This window comes from Chelonia mydas, chromosome 1 (genome assembly GCF_015237465.2).
Source record: "Chelonia mydas isolate rCheMyd1 chromosome 1, rCheMyd1.pri.v2, whole genome shotgun sequence".
In the NCBI taxonomy this organism is placed as follows: Eukaryota; Metazoa; Chordata; order Testudines; family Cheloniidae; genus Chelonia; species Chelonia mydas.
In genome coordinates, this window is record NC_057849.1 from 340829676 (window position 1) to 340844877 (window position 15202).

The window sequence follows — 15202 nt, forward strand, 5'->3', positions numbered from 1 at the left end:
CAAGATTGGGCTGTAACTGAGTATTTCTTGACTAGCACAATTGTTTTTCCAGAAGGCATCCATGTTTGGCATCCCTTCCAACACAGACATAGGCCCAGTTCAGGTATTTCTTTATGGGTATGTATGTGAGTTCAGTGCTGGAGATATACATGTCTGTAAACCTCTGTATTGAGTCAGAAGTACTGTATAAACAAACAGGTAAACATATAGTCTGGCACCTAAAGTAGCAACCGATAATGTTAATTAAGCTTTGAGTGCCTGCCAGTGCTCAGCTGGAAAAGCATGCACTGCATTCATTAGTGAAATCTTCCTAATGATGATTTTTTCTAATTTTCTAAATTAGAAAATGCTCCTTGTAGCCACATTTTTATAGTTCATTTGCATTAATCTCCTTAGATCACATGCAGGACATTTTTATTTACTGTATTATTAATAATTCCATTAAAAAACTATGTAAAGAACTGTAAAGTTGAATAGTTGTACACTCAACAATCAGGAAATGTCAGCGATGACATTGTGCAATGCCATTTCTCCATAGGCAATACAATACTGTCTTTAATTATAGAACATTCTACTATTTAAATAATACAATATAATATGTGATTTTTTTTCTACAACTTTAGATACACATGAAGGCTAAGTCACAGTATATAAGTACATGGGGAAAAGAAATTTTGTCACAGAGAGCTTTTCAGTCTAGCAAACAAAGGTATGAGTTAGGTATAAAGGCTGGAAGTTGAAGCTAGAGAAATTAAGATTAGAAATAAGGCACAATTTTTTTTTTTTAACAGCGAGGGTAATTAACCATTAGAACAACTTAACAAGCATTGTGGTGGATTTTCCATTACTGCAGATTTTAAAATTAAGATTGGATGTTTTTCCAAAGATATGTTTTGGCTCAACCACAGCTATTGGACTTGAAGTCCTATGGCCTGTGTTATACAGGAGAGCAGACTAAATGATCACAGTGGTCACTTTGGACCTTAAAATCTATGAATCTTTGAGAACTGTGTATTACTTTGAATGCCAAAGCCCACAAGTTGCAAAATACACAGTGAATGAGCTGAGGGCACCACACCTTACAAGATCATAGAATCATAGAATATCAGGGTTGGAAGGGACCCCAGAAGGTCATCCTGCTCGAAGCAGGACCAATTCCCAGTTAAATCATCCCAGCCAGGGCTTTGTCAAGCCTGACCTTAAAAACCTCTAAGGAAGGAGATTCTACCACCTCCCTAGGTAATGCATTCCAGTGTTTCACCACCCTCTTAGTGAAAAAGTTTTTCCTAATATCCAATCTAAACCTCCCCCATTGCAACTTGAGACCATTACTCCTCGTTCTGTCATCTGCTACCATTGAGAACAGTCTAGAGCCATCCTCTTTGGAACCCCCTTTCAGGTAGTTGAAAGCAGCTATCAAATCCCCCCTCATTCTTCTCTTCTGCAGACTAAACAATCCCAGCTCCCTCAGCCTCTCCTCATAAGTCATGTGCTCTAGACCCCTAATCATTTTTGTTGCCCTTCGCTGGACTCTCTCCAATTTATCCACATCCTTCTTGTAGTGTGGGGTCCAAAACTGGACACAGTACTCCAGATGAGGCCTCACCAGTGTCGAATAGAGGGGAACGATCACGTCCCTCGATCTGCTCGCTATGCCCCTACTTATACATCCCAAAATGCCGTTAGCCTTCTTGGCAACAAGGGCACACTGCTGACTCATATCCAGCTTCTCGTCCACTGTCACCCCTAGGTCCTTTTCCGCAGAACTGCTGCCTAGCCATTCGGTCCCTAGTCTGTAGCGGTGCATTGGATTCTTCCATCCTAAGTGTAGGACCCTGCACTTATCCTTATTGAACCTCATCAGATTTCTTTTGGCCCAAACCTCCAATTTGTCTAGGTCCTTCTGTATCCTATCCCTCCCCTCCAGCGTATTTACCACTCCTCCCAGTTTAGTATCATCCGCAAATTTGCTGAGAGTGCAATCCACACCATCCTCCAGATCATTTATGAAGATATTGAACAAAACCGGCCCCAGGACCGACCCCTGGGGCACTCCACTTGACACCGGCTGCCAACTAGACATGGAGCCATTGATCACTACCCGTTGAGCCCGACAATCTAGCCAGCTTTCTACCCACCTTATAGTGCATTCATCCAGCCCATACTTCCTTAACTTGCTGACAAGAATGCTGTGGGAGACCATGTCAAAAGCTTTGCTAAAGTCAAGAAACAATACATCCACTGCTTTCCCTTCATCCACAGAACCAGTAATCTCATCATAAAAGGCGATTAGATTAGTCAGGCATGACCTTCCCTTGGTGAATCCATGCTGACTGTTCCTGATCACTTTCCTCTCATGTAAGTGCTTCAGGATTGATTCTTTGAGGACCCGCTCCATGATTTTTCCAGGGACTGAGGTGAGGCTGACTGACCTGTAGTTCCCAGGATCCTCCTTCTTCCCTTTTTTAAAGATGGGCACTACATTAGCCTTTTTCCAGTCATCCGGGACTTCCCCCGTTCGCCACGAGTTTTCAAAGATAATGGCCAAGGGCTCTGCAATCACAGCCGCCAATTCCTTCAGCACTCTCGGATGCAACTCGTCCGGCCCCATGGACTTGTGCACGTCCAGCTTTTCTAAATAGTCCCTAACCACCTCTATCTCCACAGAGGGCTGGCCATCTCTTCCCCATTCTGTGATGCCCAGCGCAGCAGTCTGGGAGCTGACCTTGTTAGTGAAAACAGAGGCAAAAAAAGCATTGAGTACATTAGCTTTTTCCACATCCTCTGTCACTAGGTTGCCTCCCTCATTCAGTAAGGGGCCCACACTTTCCTTGGCTTTCTTCTTGTTGCCAACATACCTGAAGAAACCCTTCTTGTTACTCTTGACATCTCTTGCTAGCTGCAGCTCCAGGTGCGATTTGGCCCTCCTGATATCTTTCCTACATGCCAGAGCAATATTTTTATACTCTTCCCTGGTCATATGTCCAACCTTCCACTTCTTGTAAGCTTCTTTTTTATGTTTAAGATCCGCTAGGATTTCACCATTAAGCCAAGCTGGTCGCCTGCCATATTTACTATTCTTTCGACTCATCGGGATGGTTTGTCCCTGTAACCTTACTACCTTAATAACCTTAATACTCCTTACAAGGTTGTGGGGGGAAAATTGTATGACGGTGTAATTAAAGACTTTATTGTAATGTGTTCTTCTGATAAAATAGTAAATATGGGGACTTTGAGAACATGTTCCTGTGGTCTAGCAACAGGAATGTATTTAAAGAAATTAGAGTTCTAAGTGTAGTCATATCAAGTAATTATATATTGTATAGTTACACGATATGACACTACTTTATAAAAGAGATGACAATAGAGAGAAATCTGCATTTTACCAGGTTGTATCAGGTACTTGTGTGTTATATGTATTTATAAGGGATCTATTATAAATCTATTGAAGAAACTGATTTTATCTTTACATGCTGGGTTGGCATCATTAGTCACATGTGACATGGCTTTGAGAGGGTAATGAGAACATCTGTACTGTGTGTAGATAAATTCTGAAATCACCAGTTATTAAACGTGTTTCATGGAATTCCCATATTTAAAATGGTCCCTTTTTAATAATTCACTCACTGGCTGTAATAGTTATTGCTGTCACTGGCATCTGTTGGGCTTGTTCTGTGTTGAACTGGTCCCTTCCTGACAGCAAATGGCAGAAAGGGGGAAGGCAACATGAAAACATGGAGTAACAGTGAAGGAAGGGAGAGTTTCTTGACTTGAACTGAATGCATCACAGTAGCAACTTTTTGATGTAAAAAATATAGAGAGAATATTTTGCATATTGTTATCATATTGACATTTTTAATGTCTTGGTGTATTTTGTAAAGATTATTTTTGTGGTAGTTGTGTAAATATGTCTAAAATCAGGATGAAAGCTATGTCCCTAAGGGTGCAGCACTTCGGGTGCTCATGCGCCCTGTGCCTTTGATCAGAGATTTTTGGTGGCAGTGTCCATTCAGCCCGCACATGTGCCCTACACATCCTCATCCCCTGCACTGAAGCTATATAGAGCTGTGTGGGCAAACCATCCTCAGTTCCTTCTCAACCACCTTCAGCCTGCGACTAAGTCTCTAGCATGTCTCCTTCTACTAATACTTTAGCATAGTAAGTTAGTTATAGTTGTAAATAGTTTATATTTGTAGATGGTTTCCCTTTGCTTTGTTTTCCCCGTTTAGTGGTGTCACTTTGGACTCTTTTTCGGGGGTATGCCTGGATTCCCAGTCTTTAAACATCGTGTTTCCTGTAAGGAGTCTATCCTGATTAGTGATGGACACTCTGTGTGTGTGTCAAGTGTTTGGGGGATACTCATATTCCCTTGAAATGTAAGATCTGTACTTTATTTCAAAGAAGATCTCATCAGAAGAGGGAGATCAAATTCAGGCTTCTCATGATGGAGCAAGCCTTAAAACCAGCTTTGGATCAGGGCTTTGAGAACTCCCCTATATGTACTGCCCTGTATATCTCTGGATTTCAGTCTCCTGGAGCTTCAAGGAGTGAGACTGCTAATACGTCATCTACCTACAGATCCAGGTCACCAAGAGCTTTTAGGGGTAAGATTCCTGCTATCCCAGTTGCCTCAGGATCTTGGTCACCGAGGGACATAAAGGAGAAGGTGGTGACTACCTCAGCCATTTCAGGATCCCTGTCATCAAAAACCTCCGTGGGGGTGTCTGCATCTGTGCCTATAGTACCAAGACTCTAGCACTCCAAGTTGATGGAAACTGATAAGAAAAGCAGGAGTGCTAAATCTCTGTGAAAGAGGCCTCGGTCACGGAAGACCACCATCCCCAAAAGGAGCACTGCTGAGGCTCCAAGTGCTTCTGGTACCATGAAGAGTTTGAGGCTGCTTCTAAGGCCGCTACTAAAAAAACCACTGGTTCCAAAGATCTCCTTTGCTTCCAGTAGTCACAACCACACTAGCAAGAACTCAGCGTTACTTGACCCTTCAGTACCCTTGGTACTTATGCCCTGGACTGCAACATGTGAATATGTTACTTGGGCGTGCTGATTCCTCAAGACAGATACCTACCTCATACTGACACCAACCTCTTGTGTTCTTTGGTATCACAGGAGTTCAGATACTTAAGAGATCTCTGTTTCTAATGAACTGAAATATCCACTGCTTACTGGTATCGTACACCTTTTGATACAGAGATCATCTGGGTCACCTGCTACCCACATCTCATTGAGTCCTTCTGGTTCTCCAACTTCGATAATTCATGGAGATCAGTTATCACCTCCTTTAGAGAATGTGCATGAGGACTCTGACTCTGATACTCAGTTTTCAGTTCAAGGGTCTCTATTTGAAGAGTGTTTATTCACCTCTGCATACTGAAAGAAGCGAGGATAAACTTCCACCACTTTCAACCAGTTGGAATGACCAATGGTAGCTATCTCTGTCTATGCCCTATGACTCTCTCCAGCAATCTTACTGGGACCCCTAGGTCCTCTACTGCCAACAGTTTCTAAGGGCTCAGAGTATAAACTGCAGGGAACATAGGAAATTCCATTTCCCTGTGCCTTTGCTCCCTCCTCATCAAACAGAGTTTGTACAAGAGACCTTTGAGGAGCAGGAGGCAAGGGCTGATGAGGAGGTGAAACCTCATCCAAATATCTCTTCTTCATCCCCTGATGAGGCTATGATGCCCCCTCTACCTTCATGGCAGATGAGTTTTGTCAGTTGCAGGACCTGATGAAGTGAGTTGTGGACATGCTTCAAATTCCTTTTGAGGAAGTTCAGGACTCCCATTATAAACTCCTAGATATTTTGCAAACCTCAACCTTGTTGCAAGTGGCTTTTCCAATTAACAAGGCTCTCTTTGAGCCAGCCACACTGATCTGCTAACCTCCCACCATGGCACCTCCTACATGCCAACAAAAAGTTTTACCTTCCTTCCAAGGATTTGGAATTTTTATTTATACATCCCACACCAAATTCCTTAGTTATGGATGCAGTGAATGAACATGAAAGGCAGCACAACACCAATGCTGCTCCGAATAGTAAGGACCAGAGGCATCTTGATCTTTCTGGTCACAAGAGCTACTCCTCTGTGACATTACAGTTTAGGATAATGAATCACCAAGCACTCATGTCCAAATGGGACTTCCTGAATTATAACAAATTTAACACCTTTATTGAACATTAACCAAAAGAGCACATGAACAATTCAAAGCCATCATACAGGAAGGTCAGCTTTTAGCAAGAACATCCTTGCAGACCTGCTTGAATCCAGCTGATACCACAGCCCGTTCCATTTCCACCACCATCATGATGAGATGAGTGTCTTGGCTTCAGCTGTTGGGCTTCCCTACAAAAGTGCAGACTGTTGGTTAGAACCTTCATTTTTATGGCCATAAGTGGTTTTGGGAGTCTACAGATGACACGCTTCATACCTTGAAGCACTATGCTTAGATCCCTTGGGATATATATGCCTGCATATAAAAAAGTTTAGCAGGTCTCAGATGGCACAGAGATCTCACCCAGCTTATTATTCTACCTTCCATAGATCACCCAAGCCACTGGCCAAGACGCTTAGATATGCCAGCTACTACCACAGCTGTCTCATCCCACTCATCTGTTTCACCCAGGCACAAGTTTTGATGGCTTGGTCCACAATCTAAACCACCCTCTTAACAAGGATTTGTTGCTCCACCATCCCAACCTCCTTCTCCTCTTTGGACACTGTCTATCCCAATTTCAACCTGCTTGGGAGAGCGTAACATCCAACAAATGGGTTTTGGGGGCCATAACATCTGGTTACACCGTCTGTCCCTCCTTCCCAACCCCCTTCCCCATCCCTTTTCAGGGACCCATCTCATGATCATTTTCTCAGGCAGGAGGTTGCCTCTCTTCTATGTCTAGGGGCTGTAGAACTGGTACCAGTACAGCACAAGTGAGAGCAGTTCTACTCCAAATACTTTCTGGTCCACAAAAAGAATGGGGGATGGAAACCAATATTAGATCTCAGACATCTGAACAGCTATGTGAAGCATAAGAAAATCCAGCATGGGGACTCTAGCAGCTATAATTCCCTCCCCAGATTCCAGAGATTCGTTTGCAACTCTTGACCTTCAAGGCATCTACTTTCATACTGTAATTCATCCTTCTCACAAGAGGTTTCTTTGTTTCATAGTCATAGAATATCAGGGTTGGAAGGGACCTCAGGAGGTTATCTAGTCCAACCCCCTGCTCAAAGCAGGACCAATCCCCAGTTTTTGCCCCAGATACCTAAATGGCCCCCTCAAGGTTTGAACTCACAACCCTGGGTTTAGCAGGCCAATGCTCAAACCACTGAGCTATCCCTCCCCCCCGTCAATGACAACCACTACTGTGTGCTGCCTGTTGGCCTCTCCTTTGCCCCAAAGGTTATGTCGGTCAGATCTGCCCATCTTTGTCAAATAGAGATAATCATCTTCCCTTATCTCAATGATTGGGTAGTCAGAAGTCATTCTTATCATGAGGTCCTATCAGTATTGCAAACCACAAGGTCCACAGCTTAGGCCTCCAGTTCCCTCCTGAAAAGTGTGTTTTGACTGCAGTTCAACAGATAGATTTTATAGAAGCCTTTCTAGATGCATAACAGGCAAAGTTTACCTTCCTGCGGACAGCTTTATGAACCTAAAAAAAACCTTGCTGCAAGAATTCAGATAAGTCCTCAAGCTGCAGCAAAAAATTGTCTTCAGCTGTTGCTAATATGGCAGGATGTATCTTTGTAACTCAACATGCCAGATTACATCTCTGAAGTTTTCACGGATGGCTCAGGACAATTTACATACCAAACAAACACAGTCTCAACAGATAGGTCTTTGTTCCTTGGCAAGATCAATTGGTGGAATACTCTTCCAAGATATGTTTGAGAGTTCCTTTCTTTCAGGCTCCTCCAACTGTTGTTATAACATCAGACATATCCCTCTTGGGCTGGGGAGCTCCTTTTGGACCACACACCATCCAGGGCAAATGGTCCACCTAAGAGTATCTTCTGCACATAAACATTCTGGAACTGAGAGCAGTCAGGAGGACTTGCTCCCACTTCCTCCCATTGATCAGAGCCAAATCCATCAAGATTATGACAGACAACGTGGCCTACCTGTTCTACATCAGTCATCAGGATGGGGCATGTTGCCCATCACTCTGTGCTGAATTGATGAAATTCCTGAATTGGCACATAGCCAGCTGGATATTCATCACAGCAGCTTATCTTCTGAGCATTCAGAACACCAACAACAACAACCTCAGAAGATGCTTCTTCCAGAGTTACAAATGGGAGTTGGATTCTTAGGTCCCTCCACAACATATTTCTAACCTGAGGGTGTCTAGAAGTCAATCTATGTGCCACTGCAGCCAATGCAAAATGAAACAGTTTCTGTTTGAGAGGGGGACTTGATCCCCAATCACCAAGAGAGGTCTTCCTCATCTCATGGGTGAAGTGTCTCCTTTATGCATACCTACCAATGCCGTTGCTCTTGAAAGTCCTCAACAAGATCAAGGAGGACAAGGCCAAAGTCATTCTGATTGTACCAACTGGCCTAGACAAGTCTAGTATCCTTACCTCCTCCAACTTACCTCTCACCCACCTTGGTGGCTTCTGACCAGTCCCCGTGAGATGTCTCAGGATGTCGGTCAGACAGTTCACCCCAACCTGGATGTTCTGCAGCTCCAAGCATGGCGCCTTAATGGTTTTGTGGGTAAGAGTCTTCTTGTTCATCAGATGTACAACTGGTATTGGTAAACAGCAGGAAGGAGTCTATGAGATGCATTTACCTTCAAAAATGAAAGAGAGAATCTTTAATGTACCTGTCAACAAGTTTCTCCTGCTGCTCTTTGCTTTCCATTGTCCTAGACTACCTGTTGGAATTGAAAAGATCAGGGCTTTCTATGACCTCTATCAAAATTAACTTGGAAGCTATAACTGCCTTTCATTCATCAGTAGAGGGTTTTTCAGTTTTCACTTATCCTATGTCAAGATTTCTAAGAGCTCTAATTAATCTTTTCCCCAAAATTAGAGACCCTACTCCAATCTAGGACTTGAACCTTGCCCTTAATTGCCTAATTAGAATACCATGCACCATGAGTGGTGGCTATCACTTTTGCCTGGAGGGTTAGGGAACTGGGGCCTTAATGGCAGACTCTCCAGGTACAATGTTCTCCAATGAAAAGGTCTCATTACAACCGTTTCCTAAGTTTTTACCTAAAATACCTTCTGAATTTTAACAGATCCAAGGTTTCAGAGTAGCAGCCGTGTTAGTCTTTATTCGTAAAAAGAAAAGGAGTATTTGTGGCACCTTAGCGACTACCCAATTTATATGAGCATAAGCTTTCGTCAGCTACAGCTCACTTCATCGGATGCCTATGCTCAAATAAATTGGTTAGTCGCTAAGGTGCCACAAGTACTCCTTTTCTTTTAACAGATCCAAGGGATCCACAATCTCCATTGCAATGATTTTCAAGATGGATTTCTGGGTGTATTATTGCTTATTATGACTTGGCTGACATTCAGCCTCCCCCTAGCATGATAGCACATTCTACAGGGTCACAGTCTACACATTGGTTTTGCTCAAAGCCGTTCCAAATGTCCAAAGATGATGAAATCTGCAGAGCTGCAACATGAATCTCTGTACATACTTTCTCTAACCTTTGTGTTCTGGTTCATGCCGTTAGATAGGTGCTGCAGTTCACAACACAGTTCTCTTTTCAGTACTGGACTCTGCTCTAAAGCTCCCTCCTCTGTAAGGGGATACTGCTCAGGAGTCACCTGAAGTGGAGCACCCATAGGGACACTGCTTAAAGAAGAAGGAGAAGGTTACTCACCTTGTGCAGTAACTGGAGTTCTTTGAGATGTGTGTCTCTGTGGATACTCTACTACCTGCCCTCCTTCCCCTCAGCTTCGGAATCTCCCTTGTGGGACTTTGCAATGAGGAAGGAACTGAGGGCTGTTCACTGCGCAGTCTTACGTAGCCTCAGTGCAGGGCATGAGGATGTGCAGGGCATGTGTGTGGGCCAAATGGGCACTGCTACCAAAAAATCTGATTAAAGATGCAGGGCCACATGTACCTGAAGTGGAGCACCCATAGGGAAAGACATCTTGAAGAACTCCAGTTACTGCACAAGGTGAGTAACCTCTTCTTCTACTGAAGGATGCTACTGGCATCCTAACCCAAGGATGTAAGGGTAGTCTAGAGCAGTGTGTCTCAACCTTTTTTGACACCAGGATCTGGCTTGCTGCCTTCCTAAACTGTGTCAGGGAGATCTCAGGAACTGGTGCCAGTCCACAGACCGGTCATTAAGAAACACTGGTCTAGAGAACAGGGCACTAGACTGGGATGCTGGTGACCTCAGTTCAGTTCTCAGTTTAGCCACAGAATCCCTCTGTGACCTTGGGCAAGTCACTTAAATCTAATCTGTGTCTCTGTTTCTCATCTGTAAAGTGAGGATAGAACATCCCTACCTCACAGGAGTGTTGTGATGATGAAATTTATTAATGCCTTAGAAGCACAGAGAGAGTATGGTACTATATCAGTAGCTAGACAGAGAGAACTGTTTTGCTGGTGTGAGCTGATGCAGGAGAGAAGCCATTACTCTGAATTATCTAATTTTTTCCCTTCACTTATGCTCAGCAGCTAACATTACTTCAGATAGATTAATCATCTACTTCTGTTGCTGTTTCCATTATACACTCTGTTTTCGATTATTTATACTTAGCTATTTTAAATTATATTAGTCTGAAGTTTGGAACCTAGATGTGATCTGTTTTCTTTAAAAGAAAATGTAAATGGGTCAAGCCGTTTATTAGTTTCCCAAAAAGGTGCGGTTTTTAAAAATTATTTCAGCTGGTGTTTGTCACATCAAATGACATAATCTTAACGTCTCTGGTAAGATTTTCAAAAACAAAAAATCTAAATTTACACTCCATATGTAGGCACCTAATAAGAGGCCTCACTTTCAAAAGTGCAGAGCACCCACAAATGCCCATTGACTTTAAAGGGAGCTGCTGAATGCTCAGCACTTCTGAAAATCAAGCCACTTAATATGGATTTAGGCTAAGATTTTGTAAAAATGGGCACCTAAAGTTAGGCCTCTGTGTTTCTGCAAATACTTTGCATCTGCAGAGTGCTTCGGTCAGTGGGAATTAAGGGTGCTTCGTGCTATGCAGGATTGGGCCCATAATCCTTAGTGTTTTTCATCCCATTTGTAGAGCACTTTGCAAACTATCACCTTGATCCTGCAAACCCTTCAAGTCAATGAGATTACTTTCACGAGAGTTGTAAAGGTTTGCAGGATCGATCATAAATATGGTCAAGACTCAATTATCCCACCATTGAAATGTTGCCATGTCTGAGGTGGAGCTGGGCAACTCTTTAACAGTCCACAGCAACAGCAACTGTAACTGCAGAGGGAATTTCAGAAAAGATGGTAAATCCAAGTTACAATCTGAGCAGGATACACCAGGTTTAACATCCTTCTTTTTGCAAAAAATGCTATGGGATTTTTTAAGGAAATATTTTGTGCTCTTTTCATGTTTAAATCATGCATAAATGCACACACTTGATTTTCCATTGCTTTCTTTGTCTATGCGGTGAATGACATAAATAGTATAGACTCATAGGTTTTAAGGTCAGAAGGTAACATCATGATCATCTAGTCTGACCTCCTGAATGTTGCAGGCCACAGAAGCTCACTCACCTACTCCTGTAATAGACCCCTAACCTCTGGCTGATTTACTGAAGTCCTCAAATCATGGTTTAAAGACTTCAAGTAACAGAGAAACCACCATTTACACTAGTTTAAACCTGCAAGTGAGCCATGCTCCATGCTGAAGAGGAAGGCGAAAAACTACCAGGGTCTCTGTCAATCTGATCCGGAGAAAAATTCCTTCCCGACTCCAAATATGGCGGTCAGACCCTGAGCGTGTGGGCAAGACCCATCAACCAGATACCTGAGAGAGAATTCTCTGTAGTAACTCAGAGCCCTCCCCATCTAGTGTCCCATCACTGGCCATTGGAGATAGTTGTTGCTAGCCTTTGCAAATCGACTAGTGTTAGGATATAGATATTCAGGTCTGTCTGTAAAGGCCTATACTCTAAGAATTTAGGTGTATTCTTATCACTTGGCTAGTTATAGAGATATAAAAGAAAGAATCAAAACCACTGTCCGCCAGTGTAAGGGCCTTCTCTTACTGTGACAGTCTGAGGCCCTGTTCTTAGGCTAAGGCCTTTGGCTAAGCAACAGAGGCAGCCATAAACTGCAAAGTGAACGGTCACATCCTCACATTCCAAACTAGTCACATTGAAATAAGGAGCTATTGGGCTGTTAGGAATACAATCCTGTCCTGATAGTGCCTATCACCTCCAGAGAAAGGGAAGTGCCTAGGAAATGTAAAACGAAACTTAGTTTGATAGCATCCTGTCTGGCAAGAACTCACTTATCAATAGCTGGGATGTGAAATCCTCACTTCTGTATTGTTTTGTCATTATAGTTCCCACTTTGCTATTGTTTGTCTGTACAATCTCTGTCTGGTTGTGTGATTGTTCCTGTCTGCTGCATAATTAATTTTGCTGGGTGTAAACTAATTAAGGTGGTGGGATATAATTGGTTAAATAATCATCTTACAATATGTTAGAATTGGTTAGTTAAATTTCAGGAAAATGATTGGTTAAGGTATAGCAAAGCAGAACTCAAGTTTTACTATATAGTCTGCAGTCAATCAGGAAGTGGGAGGGGGGGCTGGGTGTGTGGGTGGGGGAGATGGGAACAGGGAATGGGGGTAAGAAAATTGGAATCATGTTTTGCTAAAGGGGGAAATGGGAACAGGGAACGGGAGTAAGGAAGTTGGAATCATGTTTTGCTAAGGGCAGGAATGGGAACAGGGACACAGGTGTAAGGCTCTGTGGTGTCAGAGCTGGGAAGGAGGACACTAAGGAAGGAAACTGGAATCATGCTTGCTGGAAGTTCACCCCAATAAACATCGAATTGTTTGCACCTTTGGACTTCAGGTGTTGTTGCTCTCTGTTCATGCGAGAAGGACCAGGGAAGTAAGTGGGTGAAGGAATAAGCCTCCTAACACATGCCATTGAAGGTAGTCTCATCATGCCATCCCCTCCATAAATTTATCAAGCTCAGTCTTGAAGCCAGCTAGGTTTCCCACTCCCCTCTCCCCCATACATTAGATTAGATCAGTTCCCTTGGTGATATACTGTTCCCAAAGACCTATATGATGCCAGTACAAGTGTCCATTGTAGGAAGTGTAATAGTGCCTTGTTTGTTTTTCCTCCTTGCAGCACTTTGCCTAGTCTTGATGCTCCCTACCCCATGTTAATATTAGTTGGACCCCTGGCCTGTGGAAAGCGGGAACTTTCTCACAGAATCTGCAGACAGTTCAACAATTTCTTTAGATACAGGTAAATTTACTCTATCAGTTTAAGAGACCATCGAGTGCAGTCATGGCTCAAATTGTTGCTTTTTTTTTTTTTTTAAGTTAAATATTACAGAAGACTGTTAAATGGTCATTGCAAGGTGTTCTGTCTCCTACTAGATCTAGGCTGTCTGAAGTCATCATATAATATCTCCTTATTTTTTAATATGCTATATAAATTATCAAGATTTTTTAAAAGTGAACTGCAAAGCAAAATCAGCACCTTTTTACTGCTCCTTTTATCTGTCTGTCCAGCCATCCATTCATCTGAACTTTTTCTTTAGTTCATGTTACTGTGCCCAGTGTCGCAGTTCAGGGCAACTGCACTTGTATTTCCCCTCAGGTTCAGCAAGGGCACCTACTTTTGGCTTCCAGCTCCCCAGCTATTTTCTTTCTGGGTGGAGGTCCGCATCCCTCTCCCTTTGGACCAGGGTATTCCCAGGCTGCATAGTTCCCTACCTTCACTGTGTATTTCCCAGCACAGACAGGTTGCTCAAGGACACCTCCTTACTTTCTCTTCAGAGACAACAGAGTGATTGTCAACAGATATGTTATCACACAGCACTTCCTAGGCAAGCCTACTTTAGTCTTAAGGTACAAAACATTACAGAGAAAATATACTAAAACAATAAAAAAACTTACATGCATCCCAAAAGCTTGCCAAAATAACCCCAAGCCTATCATGGATTCTGGAGGACCCAGTCCTTCAATCCCTACCCTGAGGATTGGGACCCTCCATGGACCAGGGGTCCTGTCTATTTTCTGAATCAGGAAGAAGGCCATGAGCCAGTTTAAGACCAGCCTATTTGTCCAAAAATTCTTTCCTTATCTGTCAGTCTCTGGAGAATCCAGTTGGAAATAGTGTATGTATACTTTGCCATGGGGGTGGTTTCTCTGGAGATGTTACAACCTGAGTGAATTTGCCTAATCACCCCCTGCTCTTCTCCTATTTACCTTTCCCATGGAAATACATACAGTTCCACAATAACACATACACAATTGCATTTTTAATACAATGAACTCCAAAGATGTTAAAATGAACTCTGTAAGGTTTAACTTAATTCAGTAAAGTTCATTCAGGATATTACAAGAAACTGCCAACCTGCCACACCCCACTACAAAAGTGTTAGGGTGCATCTATACAGGGCACCTACATATTGCATCCAGAAGTGAATAGGATGCCAGTGTAATTACTGAACTATTACAATATGCTTTCTGTGACTAATGCCGACAAAGTGGGAATCCTCCATTCTTCACCAGCTGTAGAGTCTAAATTTCAAGGTAGCTGGACCAGTGTAATAATCTTTTTGTAGCTAATTCTGACAAAGCAAATGGGCATCCTTCATTCTTCACCAGCTGTAACTTCTACCTTTCAAAGGTAGTGCTATATAGTACACATTGCAGTAATCTGTGTAGCCATGTGTTATGGGTGCTCACTTGTTGCATTTTGCCTTATTTTAAACTATAAGTTCCTCGGGGCAGGGACTATGTATGTATCTATATACATTACTATGTATATGTACAGCACCTAACACAATGGGGCCTCTAGGTACTAATGTAATAAGTCATAAGAATAGAGCCTTAAGTGCATATATAATAGCTGACAATGTAGAAGCGGAATTAGTTCTTTGGATGCCCAGCACCACAGAACCCTAGACTGAGTATCAGTGATGTTATATAATAGGCACCTCCTTCAACTCAAGTCCTATAATGTGAAGATCTGCTGTGTGTTTGTAATA

The 15202-nt window shown here is 42.7% G+C and overlaps 1 protein-coding gene across 4 annotated transcripts in view; it reads left to right on the top strand.

Moving 5' to 3' along the window:
- LRGUK (leucine rich repeats and guanylate kinase domain containing) overlaps nucleotides 1–15202 on the top strand; it is an 86880-nt gene that overhangs the window by 31563 nt on the left and 40115 nt on the right. For all 4 annotated transcript variants that reach the window (XR_005223822.2, XR_006283281.1, XM_043520899.1 and 1 more), the window contains exon 11: nucleotides 13330–13449. Coding sequence is in view for 2 of the 4 variants with exons in the window: in XM_043520899.1 (XP_043376834.1) it covers nucleotides 13330–13449 (120 nt within the window). In the remaining 2 variants the exon portion in view is untranslated. The remainder of the gene's footprint in view (nucleotides 1–13329; nucleotides 13450–15202) is intronic.